The following is a 22,524-nucleotide window of genomic DNA, read 5'->3' as shown; positions in this document are numbered from 1 at the left end:
GGAGACACTGCTTGAGAAAAGAAATTCAAAATGGATTCTACTGTGTAGCTGTATAAAATCCAAGCCATAAAAGTGAAAAATTAGTGTTAAAACTCCCCATAGCCCTACAGACCAAAGATGTTGCTGTTCATACTTGGCTGCTTTTTTTGTTCCCAATGAGCTATTAGAAAGGACAGGCTCCCATTCCACTCCTAGGGCCCCTCACACAAGGTAAGCTCTGCTTGGTCCCAGGTCTGTAATCAGCTGCGTAATTACATATAAAGTTTGGTATTTTCTATCTAGAGTTCAGTGGCACAGGGATAAAAGCATGACAGTGATGAGACAAGTACCTTCAGAACAAACACTGCAAATCCAGATGAGCTAGTTAAAATATAATTACAAAAGAAACCAAATGTCTTTCTTTAGATGCTCAAGCTAAACTACCACATCAACAGCTCCATCACTGATGTAAACATAGAGTAAGTGCCAAATTATGAGCAGTGCACAGCAGAATTTGACTTTCTAGATGAGATTTTAGTGAACAGTTGCCACACAACTATTGCACTGTTGTTTCTGAGAAACCAAGAGAGGTGTCAGCTACTGGCAGTCCTGGGGCTCATGTCTCACTGAGGACAGGTCAGTTGTGGAAAACAATAGTAATAACCAACTCTTATGACTCAAATTTAATTTAAATGCAGTCTCGGATAATATATTATCATAACCACTCTAAAGTGCCTTTTCTACCATTTCTGAGGCCATTTGCAAAAAACACAGAACTGTGCTAAATGTCATAAATAGCTGATAGTTACTTAATGCCACCTTATAAATTAATCAACCTTTTGCAAATTATCAGCTCATTCATTCTAGCTGCATGAAATTAAAGCTGCATTTACATGAGGCTATGCCACATTGCCTAGATAAGAGGTAAAGCAGTGAAATTCCCCCAACCCCTTCTATTTTTTTTTTCAGTTGTCTTAAAAAGATTCTATAATACTTTGGGGAATGCTTAAAGAGGGAAAGAGATGCATTATGCATGTATGCTATAAACAAGTATAAACATATATAAACATATGCATGTATGGTACAAACATGGTCAAGAGAAGAAAGAAGAGGAAAAAAAAAAAGTTCAACCACTTGCATTACAAAGACTCCTCAGATTTCCTGAGAGCTCACACTTCAAGTGAGACTTTGCTTCAGTGATTCTCCAGCGATGGTTTTTACAGAATATTACGTTAGAGTGCTTTCTAGTGAAAGCTCTTTTGCAGTGCTCAAGGCACCCGGTTGAGGAAATAGTGCAAACTTCAAATTGAGATAAAGAAGCAAAGAGAGACTTGAAAAGAAACAAAAATAAATGTATCCTTCGTAATGAAATACTCTCTCCTTCAACAATCTCACAAAACATTTATACAAATCATAGATTATAACACTCTGCTAATGAAAATCAGAGATTTAAAATAACTTTCAAACATGTATCTATACTCCAAATGTTATTTATTTTGTGCCGCTGGATAAATGTCCTGTAGAGGTATGATCACAGCCACTGGATATCTACCTTTGCATGGACACGTTGGAGCAAGCCATTACACCTCAGATTATTAACTGAAATCAATGTTATCTAAAACTTCTCAAGGATCCAATATGATAAGCTAATTCCTAAGCTATCTATTTATAGAAATTTTTCATGGTAGTAAAAAAGAAATCATAGAATTCCTGCATGGGTAATAAAAGCAAACAGATAACACCAACGTGAACCTGTCACCTTCCCTGTTCCCAGTCCCTGCCCACCTTGTACAGACATGCACATGTCTGTACAACCTGGAAAACTGTGAAGCTCCTGCACCCTTTCAGAAGGAAAGAGGAAAGAAATGTTAATTCTTGCCTGACTTGTCACAATGCAACTTTATGGCTTGTCCAGAAACTGTTTTCTGTCAGCGATAACTTACATCGACACTGGGAATTGGCTAAGTCACATTTTATTCAGCCTTGAATAAAAATTCTCTTTCCCCTGAGTCTCAGACAATCCTAGCGAGGTAGCTTTAGTAGGACTGCTGGTGATTACTTCACACAAATGGACACCTGTCTTGTAAAAACTGGCACATTGAGGGCATTATTCACAATACCTTTATATTGTTATGCGTAAAATACTTCAGGAGAATGCACTGTGAACAAGTTATTCAAGTAGCAACAAAACAGAAGTTTAATTTCCTGGAAATGAACTGATATGGGACACACTGTAAGGAATTCTACAAAAATGAAACCACTTTACATAGCAAGAAGCATGTATTTAATTAAATGCTTTGCAAAGATACATGAATAAAGCTATGTGCATTATTTTCTTTAGGGATGGCCCCAGCTGTTTATTTTTTTTAAAAGGAACAAACAAAAAACGTGGAGAGCACAGATGCAATAAAGAAACAAAAAACTAAGTAAGTTTGTACCCACATACTTTACAAAATAAAGCATGTTAGTGGTACAAAACATTCTATATACTGTATGACCAAGAAATAAATGCACTGTAACATTGTTCTCTCAAACACCATACGCCTAACAGCTAAGCTCTGAAAATGACATTGACAGTAGGCATCTTTATTTCATCAGCCTTCTACAGAGTCATTTAGCACCATCACTTTTTTTGTTGTTTTTGCCCTGCCTATTGCCTTTCTCAAAATAACAACAGAAGCATAGCACCTTTTAATATCTAAAATAAAAACAGGAATTATAATGCATCCCAACTTCCAGAGATGAGGTAGCTCATGCTAAGAAATGATGGAACTTTCTTGCCTTGACAACTCAAGGCCAATAAATCCAATTACTGGTGATGCATGTCTGGATGTCAGCTAAAAACAATGAATTTCTAAATTTCTCTTTATTAGCAGTTGGTCTGGTATACATGTGAATCATTTGCAACATACATAAATTGGCACCGTATATAAGACATCTGTATAATTTGATATGTAATGGCTTCTTAGATGGGCAAGTATTGGAAAATCAACAAGTATTTGGTTTCAGATGTATTTTGAAGATTAAGGATAATTTAACAGAATTACACAGATACTTTGTGAGAAGTGAAGTCTGGCCTTAAACTTTAAGATATGGGACACTCCTACTGAAAACTCATATTTACCCCAGTAGTATTTTTACTTCATAAATTAATCATGGCTATGGAATACTCTTCTGAGCAGACTATTACCTAGGAAAGTGCAGGAAAGACAAAGCCAAATTAAAATGATCTTGCCTGAAGAGATGATCTTCTACAAAACATACAAATTTCTGTTAATGACTATCATACTTGCAACCACAGGAAGACGAACTGGGGTTGAGGGAAAAGGTTTGATTAAAATACAGCCAACGGTTCACAAAAGTGCTCTACTTTTCTGTTATTCAGTATGCATCCAAGCACAAGAAATAATCCTTAGAGCTTTACATAGGCCCACATTAAAACTACCTATTTTGAATACCTGTAAATTTTGAATTTGAAACAAAAGCAAGGAAAAAAAATATTCATATTACTTTTTAAAGGTGGTCATCAATCCTCTTAAAATTGTACTGTTGTACTAAAAAGTTGCTTTCAATCATTTAAAACGGAAGGTTTGTAAGTAAAATAAATATTCCAAAGGAGGCCGGGCATTTAAAAAGAACTGTATATACAATGCTGATCCAATATCAGCCATTACTTCAAGAGTCTCAGGATTAACTTCAATCAGTCTAAGTTCATGTGTTTAATTGCTGCTGTTGCTGGGTACTGTGTTATTTTCCCCCCTTCCTCTTACACAAAGCAAACTGGCCCAATTTCCATTCCAAATTCCTGGTCCGTACTGCCAATGTCCACTGGTGCAATATCTATGATAGGTAAGCGTGCCACGTTCTGTGTTCTGTACTCAAAGACAGTCTTGCCCACATTCCCATTACGTTTCTAGAGGGGAAAAAAAAAAAAAAAAAAAAGAAGAAAAACTTAGGCCAGAGCTCATGACAGAAACAGCCTGAATTCCAGCTGGCGAGTCTGTTGTCTGAGGTCGTTCAGACAGATCTGACTGTACTTTCTCTGAGCAACACACCCTTGTCTGTACTGCACCTTGGTTATTTAAATATGTATATATCTTGCTTTCACAGTGATGAACACACCCATTAGATTGACACAGCAGGACTTCCCCTTCAAGCTGGACTGATTTTTCTTTATGTTATGAAATTCTTGTCTATGTGTTAATATGTGCCTGCACACATATTTTTGGGCTATATTCCTCTAAAGCACAGAGAGTACTCTAATTTATTTCAAGTGCAAAGCTAATTTTAGAAATATTTTGCCAGTATCTTGGACTCAGCTGAGAATGCTAATGAACACAAAAAAATTTACTACTTGCTGGTTTTTATGCCACCTAAGAATTTTTGGGGGCAATATTTTCCTTTCCAACTCAATCATAATACCAACGAGTTTCATCCAGTGTGTTGCTGCAATAACCTCACCCATCCGGCAGAAAAATGCTTGAGGTTATCTGACCTCTGTGTGACTCCAGAAACTGGAAAATGCAAAGTGGCAAGATACATATCTCAGTACACTCACTAGTAACTAGTAATTTGTAAATAACCTCTAATAGTGAAGACTTCTATTATGTGAAGCTAGAACTGTAGTAAAATACCTATTTGATCAGTTACTACTACAATTCATGGTGAAATTCTGAAGCATTTCAATTGCCACATTCTACAGATGTTTTCTAAATCAAGGAAGAACTGAAACCATTAGAAGACAAAAGCCCTTTGTCTCCATAACATGACAAACCCCCCAAACTTACAGAACAGCTGTCATGCAGAACGGTGTATCTGAACCGGCTGTTTCCCTCTGCTTTGATCTCCAGGTCATTGGCCCCTTTCAGAATTACAGCTTTTTTCAGGTTCTTAGTCTGGTCATCCATGTACCCAACACTGTTTTTACAAAGATAAGTGATATTCTGGGAAGCTTCCTTTGATAGGAGGCGCAGGAATGTCATCTGAGTGACAGCTGTATCTCCATACACAAACTGGGAAGATAAAGAAACAGATGAACATGAAAATTACATGAAAATTCATTAGGAGTTCATGAATTTTAGAAACAGCTATCATTATTGTAGCCCTTTCCAGACATGATTAGCAGGAGCCCTATTGCATAACAATTAGGAACCATTTCTTCAGTAATTTGCTTCCAGTTGAGGCTGAAGAAGTGTAGACATCCTATAGCAGGGATCATTTCAGAGAATTTTAACCATAAATGTCTGCAGGTGAACAACTAAAAGGCAGTTGGGCCTCCACACATGCCAAGCTTTGGAATGAAGTCTGCCATCTTTCAAAAACAGATTTAGTAGGAACTAAATTTTATGTATGAAATAGTGCATTAGATCAACCTCAAGCCATGTCAGAAATGTGCAGCACAGAAAATCCTGTTATAGTGTACCTGCTATACTGCAACTTTAGCAGCTTGTGTCCTGTAAGGTTTGTATTGTATTTAGAAGCATCACAATCAAAGTTTGACTATATAAACATAACTATACATTTGCAGTTGGACTTAATAAGCTAATTAACTTACACAGAAGTTTGAAAAATACTTTACCATATGTCACTTTTTCTATAAAAAACAGAAGCAATTTTTCTAGCAATAACAAAAATTCTAAAATTCCTGAGATATTTTTGCTACCTGTGCAGGTTTCATTTTATTTATGCTTTGTAAATCACTAGGATTTTGGGGGAAAGCCACAAATGACTAAGAATGTATACATTTCTCTGAAACTGGTGATGAAAAAAAAAAATCTTATTAAATGGCAGTCTTTTTTTACAAAATGCGTTATTTCTGTTTAGCATATGACTATTACACACATCATACGGCTAGTTATCAAATCTGACAGTGTTTTCATAACTGAAATATTCTAATATTCTTTTATAGTATTCCTGAAGATAATTTCTTCCTCTGAAGAGCATTTGACTTACAAAAACCCTACGTGTAGCTCTGCAGGCAGCTAAATATCCACTGTGACATCTTGGGTCATGGCAAGTTCTCCTGAATTTAATAATAAGTGAAAGCATCTAAATAAAAGCAATCAATATCACATCTGTTCTCAATATCACATCTGTTCTCAATTGTTGAAGTTCTGAACTGTCATCAGGAATCCACCTGATCCAACAGCACTGTTATTCTTATACACCAAATACTTATTTTAAAGATATTTAATTACTTCCTATGAAATAAGTATTGAAAATATTTTCTGTGCTTTCAATTTGATGAAATAAGAATAAAAATGGCAAAAGCTTTTTAATTAATTATATAATTTGCATAGCATAAGCTTCTGTTATTTGAAGGATAATTAAGCCTACTTTTAGAAGCTAGCACAGAGGGAAAACCTGACAGAAAGCTAAAAGGGGAATTTTTTTTGCCTGGAGACTGATGCATTCAGCATAGAGCATTCTGACACATATGATAACAATCACACTTCTTTTAAAAATGGATTAGCTGAGAGAATTTATCAAGTAAGCTTTGTATTTTTTAGCAGTAAAGAGATTTCTGGTGGAAAAAAAGGTAGAATTCAATTAAAACAGCAGTGATTTAAATCATGTATTAGGTTTTTAAGGACAAGGATAGTGAGTTACTGAAGTGGACTGCTAGAAAAGTTGAAGTTTTTGGGAGAAATATATAGCCAATCCTGCCTTAGATGTACTTGCATTGTTATTCCCAGCTCTTTCCTGTAATTACTGCATGATAACAACCAATTGAATATAAGCCAGTCAAATCAATCATTCTGATTGTAGCAGAATCTGCTCAGAAAAGCAGATGAAGTTCTAAACCAGAAGGAAAAGAGTTTCATATAAGTCAATTCTTGACATTAAATAGATTTAGTTACCTGTGATCCCCTGTTCATATCAAGACCATACCAAACGGGCTTTACGTCAGATGACCTGCTGGCCCACCATGTTTTACGTGGTATAGTAGATGGGTTTGCAGAAATACAGGTCTCTCCAGTTTCCATGTTGCAATATACTTTTATAGCATCTTCAACACATCCCTGGTTGGGATCAATCCAATATTCACCTACAAAGAACATAAAATGTGACTCCACTACATAATTAAGATTCTTGAAATAAGTGGGGAGATATATGCAAACGTATGTCATGACAGTACAAAACACAAGGAAAACAGGCATATGTTTCACATAATCTGATGCACATTTTGACGTGTGTGTCAGATATACACTAGAACGCTACAAGCTGATCAATATTTCAAAACTTGGAAACACAGACTTGAAAGTTGTTTAATGTTAAGGTTGTTTAAATCCATTGCAAAGCTCCTGGACACTCCAAGTGCATAAAGAATACACAATAGCTAGAAGACAGTTTTCCCTACATAGGAGAAACCGATGGCAGCCTCTCCTAATGTTGGAGGCAAAGTTTCAGGAAACAGGGTAAAGCTGGTAAGGCCTGCCACAAATTATGTCTACCTTCCAGTCTGTTCTAATTTGTCACTAGTAATCCATATATTAATAAATTAGGGAGAGTCCCAAATGGCATGTTAGTGCAGGCTGACCAGAGAGGTTGTGGAGTCTCTTTCTATGGAGACATTCAAAACCTGCCTGGACACATTCCTGTGCGATCTACTCTAGGTGAACCTGCTTTAGCAGGTGGGTTGGACTGGATGATCTCCAGAGGTCTCTTCCAAACCCAACCATTCTGTGATTACCCCCTATGAGCTGCCACTGTGGAACAGCAGCAGAGAATTCTGGATGGAAAGCACTCACAGGTTATCATCAGCCCACAGGTAACATTTTGAGCTAATAACAACTAAGCAAATATTCACAACTGGTGTACCAACTTAGCTCTGTCATCATATAAGTGGTATTCTATGGTAAAAACACTTCCAGAAGTAGTGTTCCGTGGAAGTATAAAATATTTCAGATTTTAAAATACATCTGAGTAAATAAGCAGGGGATACATTAAAATATATACTTTATTGGCAAGAAGAAGTCTTCAAGCTCCTAGAGTGAATGTCAATTTAGATCATGAAAACCTGTATTACATGTTTCTTCCAGTGACCAGCTATCTACTAGAAATAAAACAGAATCATATGGCACATGCAGGAGATGGTGTGTTTGTACGCACCGCTCTTCTTGGATGGGTGGCACAGCTTCAGATCATCACAAGTCCGCGCTGGGTGTTTCTTTGAACCATCTGGGCTGCGCATAGTCTCAATCTGGCTGCTCAGTGACTTCAGTGTGGCATGGACTCCTGGGTCTGTTTTATTATGGTCATCTGGGGCTGCTTCATCTTCAGTAAACTCAGGTAGCGGATCTGCCATAGCATCATCATAGTGTCCCATGATGTCACCGATGGCAGCAGTGAGATGGCCTGGAGGTCCTGGAGGGCCAGGAGGGCCAGGATCACCTGGTGGACCCTAAGGTTTGAAAAAAAAAAAAAAAGTCAATAGAGGCACAGAAGAGTAAATACTAAGCAAAATTATAGCAAAGCCAGCCACTAATAAAGCAAAACTTCATGGCCAGTCATGCTTATGTGCAGGGAAAAGTCAAACACAGATAAACAATTCACATTTCCAGGAACAGGAGTAAGAGATTAGATCTGCATGTCAGGTATTCCTCTCTGCCGGTCTCAATACCTTGCCCAACTTTTCCTTACTCCTGATTTCAGACTTAACAGCTGGAAAAAGTCGTCTAGGAATGGCCTCCTCATTCAATTTTTTTAAGCCATCTGTCACTCCTTGTTCAAATCCCTGCCTAATAACTTTATTTCTTAAAATTTCCAGCAGCTGTATGTGATTTTCAGAGCAATCTACAATTTATGCTTCCCCTGAGTCACGTCAGGCACATTTTCAATTAGTAAAGCCTAAACAGAAAATTTGGCACTAGAAATATCTTGCATTTCTCCCGTACAGTACCAAGCTTTCTGGCCACAGGTATGTAAGACAGAACCTACATCATCCTGACTTGGCAAAGCAGGTGTTCTCCTGACTAAGTATCTTTGACAGCTTGTGAGGTCCTTCTGTCAACCTGAATTGTGACTCTTGGGGAAGTAACTGAGTCTGAAGACAGCCTGTATCTGTTAATACACATATTTCCACCTGCAGGCTCTGCTAGCTCTTCTTTGGCAGCAGAAAGTCTGTAACATGCCTTCATTGTCAGTTTGATGCCCTGGTGCACCAGATGGTATATCAGAATGCGGCATTTCAGAATTCACAACTAGTGCTCCAAATCTTCACTACAGAGTACACACCCAAACTAATGCATGCTGCATCTAACAAAATAAATCTTCTATTCTTAACTTCTGTTTCTTGCTTTGTGGTTCCAATTTATAGTTGCAGCAAGTGACCATGGAAAGCAAAAGTAAAGTCACTGGTATTTCTTGTACTGTCTCATTTCACAGATGAAGGATCAGGATACACATTATATTCTTATGCTCTACCATAGACTATTCATTCAAGTCTTCGTGTCTCTCCAGAAGTGGAGATACCGAAAACTAGCAGAAATTCCAGTGAGATAGGGCGAATATTAGCACACGATAAACGTGGGGAACACCATGTCTTACAAGACAGAAAAAACAGCAGGAACTGCCTTCTCTGACCTGCTCGTTATTTTATTCTACCTTTATTCCACCTTTTCCACTTCTACGCAATACCATTCTTTTAACTCTTCGTGTGATCATCCAGATCACCCTTTTCTCAAATCCCTTTAATTTTCTAACTTATCTTCCTTGGCATAGCATAAGTTATGTTTTATGACTCAGGGTATCCCAAATTGGTAAATGTGGAAGGTGCCTGGGGTGTTTAACAGAGGTTTAGAACTTTTTCCAAAATGGTCAAACTATTTTTTATTGGTTGCAAGTCAGCTCACGGTTGATGCCTGTAAACCTCAGATCAGGCCAAAGGCCAGCTGAACTAAGTGTTAAGAGTTTGGCCTGTCCGTTTGGATGGGAGGATTTTCTTAGGCAAGGTATGATGGAATATGCTGCTGGCCATCAGTCACACTGCTGTTCTAATTCAGTGCCACCTTTGTGGGCCTACTGCCTTTGAACTACTGTTGCTTCCAGATACACCAACTGCCCTGTGCTTAGGCCTGAGGTTTTAGGACACAATTTGCCAAATCCAGTAGGATCCAGTGAGCTAACTGCAGGTGTAGCCCCAGGCTGGCCTAAGTAGAGCGTAGGTGAATGAGACTGGGATCGTCACAGGTCCAGAAGAGAAAATGAGTAGGAAATGAGCCCTTTCAATAGACAGTTATTCTGGATATTTGTTGGAGAAACTGTATCAAATCTTACCATTTGTCTTGAGCTCATGGATGTTTGAGAAAGTGATGCAATGGACTGTAAAAAAAATCTCATTATTTGAAGGTAATCTTTCCCTCCATATCCCCATCAACGTACCTCAGGTCCAGCTTCTCCCACACTCCCTCTAACACCAGGAGGCCCAATTGGCCCAAGAGGACCAGGACTTCCGTCTTTGCCAGAAGGACCAACTGGACCTGGAGGACCCTATAAGATATAAGAGGAAGAAGGAATGTATTTTAGCATTTAATAAGAAAGATATATAAAACAGCCCTTTACAAGCAATATCTTTTCAGGAAGCAATCCAATTATTTGTGTCTATTACCAAACTTCTTAAAATCACACTTTTTCTTCTGCTCTAAAGGTAAGGAGGCAGTTTCAATGCTGTTCTTCTGAAGTCAATAACCTCAGCCCATATACCTCAGATCAACTGTATGTTTTTTCCTGAACCATTAAGTGGGTTTGGTTCCAGGTGCTACACAAAGTGGAGCAGCTGCTGTATCCCCACATGCTTAAAGACTGTCACTTGGGAATATCCAAGCAAGCCATTTTCTCCTTTACTTTCGGGTCAACGACATACACTGGGCATAGGAAAGGCAGAGTAGCAATTAGCAGAACTGCCACATAAATGGCTTTGCATCAGCTACAGCAAAAGTGTCTGTAAAAAGAGACTCTAGCCGTGTAGTTACTCTGAACTGACCTTTTTATCTAGCTATAAACTCCACTTACGTCAAAGCTTTACTATATTAAACAAGTTAATGTCTCTCAGCAAAAGATGGTAGGGTAATCACCACATGATACCGAAGTCAACAAAAGCCAGTGAAATATAAGTGAAACCAAACCAGAAATCTGATTATGGGAAAAAAACAATTAAGAAAAGCCTTAAACCTGAAATGTTATACTCACCCGAGGACCAAATGGGCCCGGGATGCCAGGACTGCCCTGTTCACCAATAGGACCCTAGAGAGAAGACATTATTGTATCATTCTGACATCTAAAGCATATTCCTTTAGTTTTAAAGAATTAGCGCGTGAGATACACAATTCTGCATGAATAAGATTATGAGTACACGAATAACGGGTAGTACCTTTCCCTCTTAGGATTAATTTCATTCTATTGTCAAAAGACAGAGTAACAACAGTAATCACAATTTAGAGCAATAGTAGTTACTGGTACTTGGCTATATATAAGTTGTTTCTGCAGAAAAGCCTTGCTTTCATGACCTTGTGAATCAGATTGGTTTACAAAAGAGTAACCGACAGAGCTATTATGAAGTGGAAAGATGTTTTGGGTGTTGAGGTTTTTTGTTGACTATTTGCTGCATGTTTAAACTTCCAGCTCTTGCACAGGATCAGTGAACAAATGTATTGCCACTGAAATCGTGAAGTTCTTGCAAATATTAGAGAGCGATACTATCACAGGTCTCATGGGATTTTGCATGTGATCCCTTCACTGTAAAGAGTTCAAACACTGGCAAAAAGCATTTCACACCCTAATGTGCTTATGTGAAACTATCACCTTTTGTTATCATCTTGTGCTGACAGGCCACAGACTGCCAGTGATCAGTCACTGCAGCTCTGGCACAAATGGAACAAGAGTAGGAGAATGCATGTTATTCAAAACACAGGTTTACCTCATCATGCAATAGTATTGTAAAAGTGCATTAACAATATTAGCAAGTACAGACTGCCGGGTGACTCATAAACACCTTCTGGGACAAAAATAACTCACGTTTGCTTTTTTTTTTTTTTTCCATTCTAAATAATTATGTTACTGATACATCATTTAACTACCAAGGAAATTAAATTATAGTAAAAAGAGAACAACTTACAGGAGGACCAGGAAGACCTTGAAGCCCAGTGAAACCCCTGTGTCCTTTCTGGCCTCTATCACCTCGATCTCCGTTGTCACCTTTGTCACCACGAGGTCCTTGAGGACCCTATAAATATTAGTAACAAAATTTAAAATTCTGAACTGAAAAAAAACAAAAAAACAAAAAAACAAAACACCAACAACCTTGAAACCCCCTCATTTGATTTTAGACACCTCATTCAGACTTCCTTCACTTTCAAAGCTAGAAAGAAGGTGATGCTGGGGCAGCTCCAAGAATATGAATTTTTTTACCAAAGAATAAGTACATAGTTACAGAAAATTGTGTTGTGCTTAATTATAGTTGTGGTAGCCTATTTAGCTTCAGAATACAGTCAAAAAAAACCCTGTAATAATGACACTAAATAATTTACATAACAAAATTTTTAAGATTGAGAAATTTCTTTGCCTTACTTGATATGGCAAACAATTTTCGGAAATGAGATTGAAATATTGTGGATCTCTCACAGCCTCATAATGACAAAATGTATTTTCAGTATGGAATCCTCTGTATTGCATCTTTACTTCTCACAGCTCCTTTCACCTCCACTATGATTAAAGTACAACTGAAGTTACATTCCCCAGCTACAGACAATGACATTCAGGCTCTCCAGTACAAATAGTTCGCTTCTATTACCTTCACAATTTCATTCTTGGTATTTTTGATAGTTTCAAACTTTTCATACTAATTCAAGAATCATTGGAAAAAAAATGGCTCCTGCTTTCAATTCCATATTTCTCAGCCCAGACTGTATGCTAAATTTCTCAGTGCTAGATTCCAAATAGTTTATCAATGGCATCATTATCACTAACTACTCAATATACTTTTCCTGTCTCTCATATGACATCTGCTTAGGGACAGGACAACATTCTTCTGAATTTCCCAAGTTTGCAATTCATTTTTTGTTCCAAGCTTGGATTATAAAAGACTTATGTAACAGAAAAAGATGTGCTTTGTTTGTCTTCCCATTTGGACTGAAGTCAGAATCTCATGAGCTGAATTAAGGCGGTTTCATGGGAACAGGTGATTTTGCTATATTTCTGCCATTTTTATCTAAAAATCTGTCTTTTTGTTCAGCATTCATTTCTTTACCCCTTATTTGAATTGTCACACACACACTTCAGCCATTTGCTAACTTAGGTCCTACCATCATCTGGGCAGCAATACACTCCAAATAAAGAGGCTTCCAAAGCATTTGTTATTTCTCTGCAAAGTATTTTTAAAGAAAGTGTAGAAATACTAGTGTATTCAAACAGATCTGTACAGCTTTGCAGCTCAGAAGACTACCTGCATCCACCTGCAGTCAGAACACTAAAGGTTGAAGTCCTGTTCAGCATTCTAATTTGGACTCAGTTTCTCATACACTTTCCTGTACAAAGTATCTCAGAAAAACTCACAGTGACCATGAAGGACTTACAGGCAAACCTCTCTTTCCCGCACGACCTGGGGGACCCATTGGACCTCGGGAACCCTACAAGGATTGCATGCAGAAGATATGTGAAGCAATACACAAAAGCACAGACGATAGTTTGTTAGCAAACAAAGTATTAAAAAAAAAAAAAAAAAAAAGCTCTGTCTCACTTACAGTTTCACCTCTTTGACCAGCATCTCCTGGAGGGCCAACAGGACCTGGAGTTCCTGGCCCCCCTGGGGAACCTGGTAAGCCTGCAGGACCAGGTTCACCACGATCACCCTGCAAAACATAATTTCAACATTATTTATCTAAAGAGAACTGGACGACACCAAAGCAAAAGGACTCTAGCATTGCTAATCTATTTTCTAGTAATTACAATCTACAAAATATATTCCTTCTGTAAGAACTCAAGTCAGTTTGTGGAGGCAGGTGGTCTTAGCCTTTAGCCAAGCTTCCTCTACTTTGAGAGGTACTACTTATTCAAAGCTGTGATACACTTTCAGAACAAGTTCTCCATTCAAGTCAACTAAATGAAGAGAAAATCTACAATAAGTCAATAATAAAATGGAGATTTCCAGAAGTGACTTAAGAAAACAATATCTTCTTACACGTTCTCCAACAGCTCCATCTCGTCCAGGAGTACCGTCATTGCCAGCAGGTCCCTAGAGTTACGGAATAAAAACAGGGCTATTGATTAGCTCTGTTGTCTTTCAAGAAGAACTAGAAAGTCATTCTCCACCTCTAAACTTCAGGTCAAGGAGAATAACCACTAGACTTTTTTTGCATCTTATGAGGCTCTAATACTTACTTCTGGACCAGCTTCACCTACAGGTCCAGTGGCACCTGACTGGCCAATAGGTCCTGGGGGACCTTTATCACCAGGTGGCCCCGTGGGACCTTGTTTTCCTGGAGTACCCTAAAAAAAATGAGGAATATCACATCAAAATTTTAATCGCAATACAAAAAACTACTGCCTGCAAAACACTAGTCAATAATCCAGTCTGAATTATCATCAATGTTTGTAACTTCCGAAAATTGATAAGTGTTGTGAAAGATTTTGAATATATATTTAATATACTCTGTACTCTTCAGCAGTTTGTGTTAGTTGCTTTTGAACAGGCTTTTATTGACTAGAAACTGCACTTGAAGTTAGTCTGTCTAGTAGCAATTCTCTAAGCACACACTCCCTTGATATATCAATACGTTTTGATGGCATTATCTGAAATAGGTAATCACAGAATCATAGAATGTCCTGAGTTGGAAGGGACCCACAAGGATCATCAAGTCCAACTCCTGTCCCTGCGTATGACAACTCCGCAGTTTACACCATGTGTCTGAGGGCGTTGTCCAGATAAGGTATTTTGACTCTAGAAAAATGTAATGCTGTTTGAAAATTTTGTCTGTCTCAATACCAATAAATCTTGTTAGCCTGGAATAATGTCCGGCCAACTTTAACTCTAAGTTGACTTTATTGATCCAGTGGTAATGGCAAATCCTCCATACCATCCATTTTACTAATGGTCTATTTAATGACTTGATCTCCTGGATCATTGGGCTTTCCAATAAATATCGATAAATCCTACAGGAAAGTAAAAAGAGCACAAATGCCAATTTTGAAGACTGTAGATCACAATTGATGAAACAGCAGCTACAGAGTATTTACTCACATTCAAGTGACCTTTGGGGACCTAAATGAAGAGTCTGGGGTTGTTTTTTTCAAGGATCTAGTTTTAAGTCAAATAGGAACATTTTAGCCAGAAGTCTTAATGCCATTACCCACTTACTCTTAATTCAGGTTCAGATCTTCCATTATGGCAGAAACAATACCTCCCACCCCACACATTTGCATGGGATTTAGTTATTTACTATTCTCTCTATATTCGCTCCTGCAATTGGAGTTTTCCAACGTTCTCCTCGTGCTATGGGACACTATGCTCTCAATCCAACAATGCCAATGAGAATGCCCAAGCTGGTGGCGCATTGACTTGGCCGTAACTTACTGCAGGACCCGGCAGGCCCGGCATGCCTCGCTCCCCTCGCTGGCCGGGCATACCAACAATACCTCTTTGACCAGTGGTTCCTGCCGGACCAGGGGGTCCATCTGGGCCCTGCAATCCACAGAGGATAAAACAACATTACTATCATTTTAGTAGCAATAAGTATAAGTGACAATGAGTTCAATCCTCGGGCTGGTCTAGGGAGAATTAGTAACACCAAGCAGGACATACCGGCTGCCCGTCTTCCCCTGGGTCACCCTTGTCTCCAGGACCACCAGGGGGACCTGCTGGCCCTCGATCTCCCACACGGCCATGAGCACCAGGATCACCTCGAAGACCTGGAGGACCTTCTTTTCCTGGCTCACCAATAGGCCCAGCAGGCCCTGGAGCTCCCTGTGGAGATTAAAACACCTCATTACATTGGACCCTTTTCGGAACAGGACAACTCAATTCTAAGGACTGTGTTTTGATTAACTATAAATATGCATACTCTAAGGAAGGCTCAAACTGTGAATGAGCTGAGAGCTATTATCATCTCATTTATGATCAAATAAATTAGATGAAAAATACATCTCATCAAATTATACCCAAGCTCAACCCCCCATCTGCAATTTCAAACTCCCTCCCCTTTAAAAGACATTCTTTTTTATCTTATTTATTTATTTATTTTTACCTCAGGTGTACAACTACTGCTAGAAAACTTACTTTTGCCCATTATTTCCAATATCATCAAGCTAACATCCATATTTCAACTTTTCATTCACGTGCTACGAATTTGTGTTTTAATGGACCTCTGTTCATTTGTCAACTACTTTTAAGACTTCACATTTGTATTATGTTTTTCATAAACTTCACCTTTTGATAAACTCGCAATGACTGCAAGTTATTTTTCTCATCAAAACATTAAAAGGCATATGAAGAGAGTGCCACAGTTCTCTGTGTAGACTTGAATCCTCACTTATTGATGCACAGCCAATTGTTTTTCTTAGTATTTCAGAAAATGTTTAGATATGAGAGATTTTGGGGGTTTGTTCTGTTGGATTATTTCCAAATTTATCGTAATGGATCTTATGAGATAATCCGGCAGAGGACTCTTCCAGAAAGTCTCTTAACTTCAGTCCCCACTGAAGAGACAAAAATTTTTAAAAGCACAGGAAGATACAGGTTGTTGTTTTGTCCCTGTAAGCAATTAAGTCATTAGGGCAGCTTGAACAGCTCAAAGCTCACTTAACTCAGTGAAAAGTCTTGCACTAATTTGGACACACCAACGCTGGATCAAGCCCAAGACTAACGAGTTTTATTTAATGAAGTCAGATGTAAGCATGCAATCACAGAAGTCAGTGCTGACAAGTTGTTCTGTTGCATCAGGCCATAAGCACTTAAAATAAACTTGAAACACAAACACCTTTCTTGCTTTATTTAGTCCTCAGGTTCTCAATGACGAGTTTATAAAACACACCTAGTAGGAATATGACAAATAACTTACAGTAGGTCCTGGAGGCCCAACTCTTCCAGCAGATCCTGGGAATCCAGTAGCACCCTAAAAAAACCATTTTAATGCCAAGATTATTGAAAGAAATACAGCACTGGTTACCTCAAACGTTCTCAGCTGATTTAGTGAGCAAATGTTATATTCACAGACTGAAAAACAAGCTGAGGAATTATACACATTACATAAAATTTCAGTATTAGATTATCGGCAGTCAGGTCACAACAAATAAAATCTACTTACTGGTGGGCCCTGAGTTCCTCTACCACCTTTTAGACCAGGAACACCTGGTGGGCCCTAAGAGGAAAGGAGAAGGAGAGGTGTGATAGTGAACACCCAGGATATTTCATATAAGCAAGATTAGCCTATGCCACTGATTCTCTGACGATGTAATTTACACTTACCGGTGGACCAGGAGACCCAGCAAGACCCTGTGGTCCTGGAGATCCAGCATCTCCTTTCTGTCCAGGTTCTCCAGGTTCACCTTTCACACCTGGCTGACCATCAGGGCCCTATAGGAAATAATATTTAGAAAAGACATCAGGCCAGAGAATACTAAATCCTTCCAGCCTAACAAAGTCATTTTGTAGGTAATTTCTAGAAGGCAAAAAATAACAGGAGAACATATCAGCCCAGAAAGCAGTGCATTTGCTCAATGCTTCAGTTCATGAGAACTGTAACAGTTCAGCACAGTTTTTAGAAGATCACAGATTGGATTTTCTGAAATCTGTGAAGTCAGAATTTCCATTTAAAATATTTTCTTATCTAACTCACATTGTTCTTTCCTTTAGATTTTCTATTTTCCTCAGCAGCTATTACATATCTAAAAGCAAAAGGGAATGAATAAACATTGTCTTTTCCAGTATTTTTTTCTTCCCCACCAAGGGAACCAGGTGCCTGACTCGTCGTGAAAGGTCTGAAATACAATATTTAGCCTGTGGGAACTCTTGGGCTATTCACATGAAAACTCACAAACCTTCCATTTGGTCCATCAACTCATTCCAGCCTTCACTACTCATGGAGCAAATCTTTGCTACCGTCAGTAGATGACACTTTATAACTTGCCTCATTTTACTCTCAAAGGAGCAACATAGCATATTCATGAAAATATGAAATCTGGTGGACAATTACATAATCTTATCAACAAAACCACTTTTCAAGTGTCTAGGGTATTTATTGGCCCTTTTTCTTTACTTGATACACTGATGGGAAAAAGAAACAGCTCTTTTTGCAACAGAACTGTGACTCATGTTCCAGAAAACTGCAGTATTAGTCATAATGAAGGAAATTAAGTATGTCAAAGCATGACTAAAGGAAACTCATTAGTGTTATAAAACACATACCGGAGGACCAGCAAAACCAACAGCACCAGTTGGGCCATTTTCTCCTCGGGAACCCTGGTCAAAAAAACATAAAATAATTTAACATAAAAGTATTTCTATATACAGTATAATTTTCAGTTAAATATACAATAAAAGATGCTAACTATTTACTCTAATAAGTGTAATTATTTTTGTATTCTATTAATCAGAATCAAATGATCTTTTAATCACAAAATAAACAACATTAACTATGAAGTTAAGATCTGCCATGTGTTCAAGACTATATGTAAACTTTCAGAATTTAGAGATGGATGGCATGTGCAGGCAACTAAAACCACAAGAGGAGAAATTCTGCTCACAACCACTTCCAGTGATAGCAGGATTAGTCAAAGTGCACACACTTTATGGAACCCATCATTCCCATCAGATAGACTGGGAATAAAAAAAAAGAATAGTTCAAAGATGTATTCTTCTGCAAGGTCAGAACGGACCATGAGCTGCTTCAGCTGAGCTTTCCACACAATGTTTGCTTGGAAAAGAAGGAACTGAAGGCTGCCAAGCTCCAGCGCTCCCCAGAGGGCTGGAAGCTATTCCAGTTTACACTGGAAATCAGGCTGTTCTGATTTATGACAGAAACATAATCAATTCCAAGTATGAAGGATCTAGAAGGGCTGAGCCTCTAACTCCCTAATCAAAGTCAACCCTTAAAAACCTTAAAATCACAAACAGACCAAAGATGACAAGAGTTAGCATAATCAGATGAAAACTAAGACATATTTCTGTGCTTTGTCCATGTAAATATTTGTATGTGTACAGTAGTATCTGGTATGGGAATGCTTTTAAAAGGATTGAAACAAAAGTGGTGGCATACTTTCAGGAGTGAGGTAAATAAGGGTAACTCTATGTAAAGATTGCCCTAAAACAAGTACAGGACAGAGGAACAAAACCCACCAACAGCTCTGCGAGTGCACAGCATCAAGACAGAACTACAGATTTCGGCAGCGAAGAAAGGAGAAGAAAAAGAGGAAAACATATTGGCAAATGAGACAGAACCTGGAGTTTGGATCAGTGTTAGATATTGTTAACTTATGACAGGAAAAAAAAAAAAAGGCGCCACAAAACAACAACAAAAATAGAGAATAAAACCAAACAAACCCAAGCTGAAACACCAACCAACAAAACACAAAAAACCAAACCACCATATTTACTCACAGGGTTTCCACGGGAGCCAGGAGGGCCAACTAGACCTCGAGGACCTGGTTCACCCTTGAAATAAAATTAGAGGTTATTTCCCAAGTAACTTACTAGCCAAGTAGCAAAAATGCCAATAAAGTATGGTAATATTAAGAAACTTCAGTAGGGAACGGCGTAAAAATCTGTTTACCTTTTCACCAGTGGGACCTGCTGGACCCATCGGGCCTATTGGACCAGGGAGACCCTTTCAAACAAATTAAGATAGAAGGAAGTTAAAAAGTGATGCTTGAAAACTGTTAGTTTGAAACTTCTTTTATGCTACTATTTCCATTTGCTTTTTCATTCCTTTAAATTCTTCTCCTTTATCTCTGAAATCATGTTGGGTCTTTACCTACTTGCATTTCTTCTCCCAGTGACCAAAATCCCTGCTTTCATTCATTCTGTCTTTCTTCACTAACTTTATCTTCTACTTTATGCAGTGTTTATGAATAAAGTCAACAAAAATAAAGCCCTGGCTTTATTTTTGCTCTCTCAGGAGGAAATAATGTCCTTTTTTCCCCTACCTGTATGGAAGCTCTCTATTTATTTTATGCTAGTATTTCATTTAAATTAATTTTGGTGTGTCCATCATGACTTTTGAAGATCAAGTTATATCTTGAAAACACCTCAAAAGTGTCCTTTGCCTCTTCATAAGGCAGTTAGGTAAATAGGTTCCAATCTCTCCATCAAAACCCATCAACTGCATGTAATGATCCTGCAGCACTATCTACACTACCTTCTTAAATATTTAGATATCGCAACTACAACTCTTTTTCACTAGAAGCAGCATACCACAAACTTGCACCAAGTTTATCTCAAAGAAGTTCCCCACCTCCCAAAAATCTTCACCGTAACTTAGCTCAAACTGAAGAGCAATTCAAAAAGACAGTGCTAACAAAGGATACTGCATCACCATCAATGCTCTAGTGATTGGTAGCAGAGATATCTGCAGATATCTAACTTCAGAAGAGGGATGTATGTTTAGTACACCATTACTTTATCTGTTCATTAGTTACTGTAAGCTATGTTGCTTTACAATGACTAAGAACTGTTCTGTATCTTTGGATACTGTCTGACTTACAAAGAGGTTGCAGTTCACAGCTGTTAATCGTGAATTAGTGCTTCTGTATGCTAGAGTTTCTTGAAAAAAACTTTTTTTCTTTTTTTTAAGTAGAGACTTAGTCCAGTCAGAATCCTCATCTTTCTTATTTATCTCAGACTTCCAAATGCTTAGCAGTTAGTACTCCAATTGGCTTGTAAAACCCAAGCATCTCAGATAGATGGAATTGATGTAAAAACTAACTCTAACAGCTTCTGGGAAGAAGTGCATACAGAGCAAACCCAGTACATTTGGGATGGACAGTTGGTCTAAGAAGAAGCGTACACGCAACATGTCATGAACATACTTGATTTATTTCATGTGAGCAGACCAGCCACGTTATTTATGCACAGGAGGTTCAAAGCTTTCCACAAGCATCAGAGACTTACTGCCCATGTGGAGCTCAGTATATTTACAGGAATTTTCACCTGTGAAACTCGGGACAACTGTGGGCAACTCAATCCAAACAATAAAGAGGCATCTGCCGTAGTCCAAAGAATCAGAACTGGTGGGTTTGCTGTTTGGCTATTGATCTCTGCCTGTTCCTTTTTTAATATTTTTACTATAGTCAGCTTACCTAAATTCCAAATGAACACGCTACTTTTGGGAATCCTTTCCACTGACATCTTAACTCCCATTATTGATTACACAAAACACAGGCTTGGAACACAGACATCCCAAAACATTGTGTACAGTTGTCTTGAAAACCTTGAAGACCAAATTTGGAGGGTAGGGGAAATGAGAATGACTGTCAACCCATGATATCACCAAGCTGAGTAGGGTTTAACTTTATGAGCTGAGTATCTCTAGCACAATAAACAACCTGGTATGTGGAGAGTGGGTCTAAAAAGAGGGAAAGATTTACTTACTCTTGCCCCGTCATTACCAGCTGTACCTTCAGCACCTTTCTCACCTACGCCACCCTACGGACAATATCCAAAAAGTCTCAATTATGACACTGAATGCTGAGTAGTTCATACCTTGGAATAAGCACAGTATTAAGAGACAGGTGATTCTGCTCGGCACAACCGAGGTAATCAGACTTACTCTGTCGCCCTTGGGGCCAGGCGTTCCAGCAATTCCTCTTTCTCCAGGCATACCCTGAAGACCTGGCGGGCCTGGATCACCAGGTGTCCCACTAGGGCCTGGGCTTCCCTGAAACAAATAATAAGTTGTTGTCTATCCATCTGAGAAGTATCTTTGTCTGTAGGCTGCAGAACACACTGTGCCTGTGTTGAAGTCTCTGAGGTACAGTTTTACATAATAATTTTATCTTAAATTTGGACTTTATGCATGTCCAAATACTTTTCTTTTCCCATTGTGTTACTCAGGAAGTCCAGTTGTAATACCATAGTCCTTCTAAATACATTACTATTTACTCAGTGCATACTTGGGATAATAGGCGAAAAAAAGCAGCTCAAGCATCTTTCTAACTCGACCTTGATGCCACATAGGTCTGCTACACAAACTAGCTACAGGTAGAAGTTGCCAGGGGCAGAGATGCTTTACTTATGCTTTACTTCTCACAGCACATGTCCATTACAGGTCCTGCACTACCAGAGGCACTCCCCACCTGGGGTGACCTTCCCAGGCCCAATTATATCAGTTGCAGGTGAGAGAAAGGCATGCAGTTTTCAGTATTTTCTTTTAAACACTCAACCGTGCCAAGTCTCTTTGTGGAAACTGACGTGATTCTTAAAATGGAGCCATTGTCAGAGAGTTTTCTGCAGTTCAGAGATTGCTTTGCCCCATTCTACTGTGAAACACTAAAACCGTTTTAAACTTCAGACATATATAAATTAATGTGATTTCTCAACATTTTAGTATCTTGCTAGTT

General features: G+C 38.5%; 1 protein-coding gene across 1 annotated transcript in view; it reads right to left on the bottom strand.

Annotated features, from left to right (window-relative positions):
- Positions 1–2,162: 2,162 nt before the first annotated feature.
- COL5A2 (collagen type V alpha 2 chain) overlaps positions 2,163–22,524 on the bottom strand; it is a 110,756-nt gene continuing 90,394 nt past the window's right edge. Inside the window, exons 34-54 of the mRNA XM_065637395.1 lie at positions 21,735–21,842; positions 21,557–21,610; positions 19,740–19,793; positions 19,568–19,621; positions 18,377–18,430; positions 17,438–17,545; positions 17,277–17,330; positions 17,031–17,084; positions 15,776–15,937; positions 15,548–15,655; positions 14,356–14,463; positions 14,156–14,209; positions 13,719–13,826; positions 13,551–13,604; positions 12,095–12,202; positions 11,170–11,223; positions 10,363–10,470; positions 8,092–8,383; positions 6,840–7,027; positions 4,767–4,991; positions 2,163–3,892 (exon numbers count right to left, since the gene is read on the bottom strand). Coding sequence (XP_065493467.1) covers positions 3,746–3,892; positions 4,767–4,991; positions 6,840–7,027; positions 8,092–8,383; positions 10,363–10,470; positions 11,170–11,223; positions 12,095–12,202; positions 13,551–13,604; positions 13,719–13,826; positions 14,156–14,209; positions 14,356–14,463; positions 15,548–15,655; positions 15,776–15,937; positions 17,031–17,084; positions 17,277–17,330; positions 17,438–17,545; positions 18,377–18,430; positions 19,568–19,621; positions 19,740–19,793; positions 21,557–21,610; positions 21,735–21,842 — 2,256 coding nt within the window. The 3' untranslated portion in view covers positions 2,163–3,745. The remainder of the gene's footprint in view (positions 3,893–4,766; positions 4,992–6,839; positions 7,028–8,091; positions 8,384–10,362; positions 10,471–11,169; positions 11,224–12,094; positions 12,203–13,550; positions 13,605–13,718; positions 13,827–14,155; positions 14,210–14,355; positions 14,464–15,547; positions 15,656–15,775; positions 15,938–17,030; positions 17,085–17,276; positions 17,331–17,437; positions 17,546–18,376; positions 18,431–19,567; positions 19,622–19,739; positions 19,794–21,556; positions 21,611–21,734; positions 21,843–22,524) is intronic.

This window comes from Caloenas nicobarica, chromosome 6, assembly GCF_036013445.1.
Source record: "Caloenas nicobarica isolate bCalNic1 chromosome 6, bCalNic1.hap1, whole genome shotgun sequence".
Lineage (NCBI taxonomy): Eukaryota > Metazoa > Chordata > Aves > Columbiformes > Columbidae > Caloenas > Caloenas nicobarica.
The sequence above is the reverse complement of the archived record's forward strand: the minus strand, read 5'-3'. Positions and strand labels throughout refer to the sequence as shown.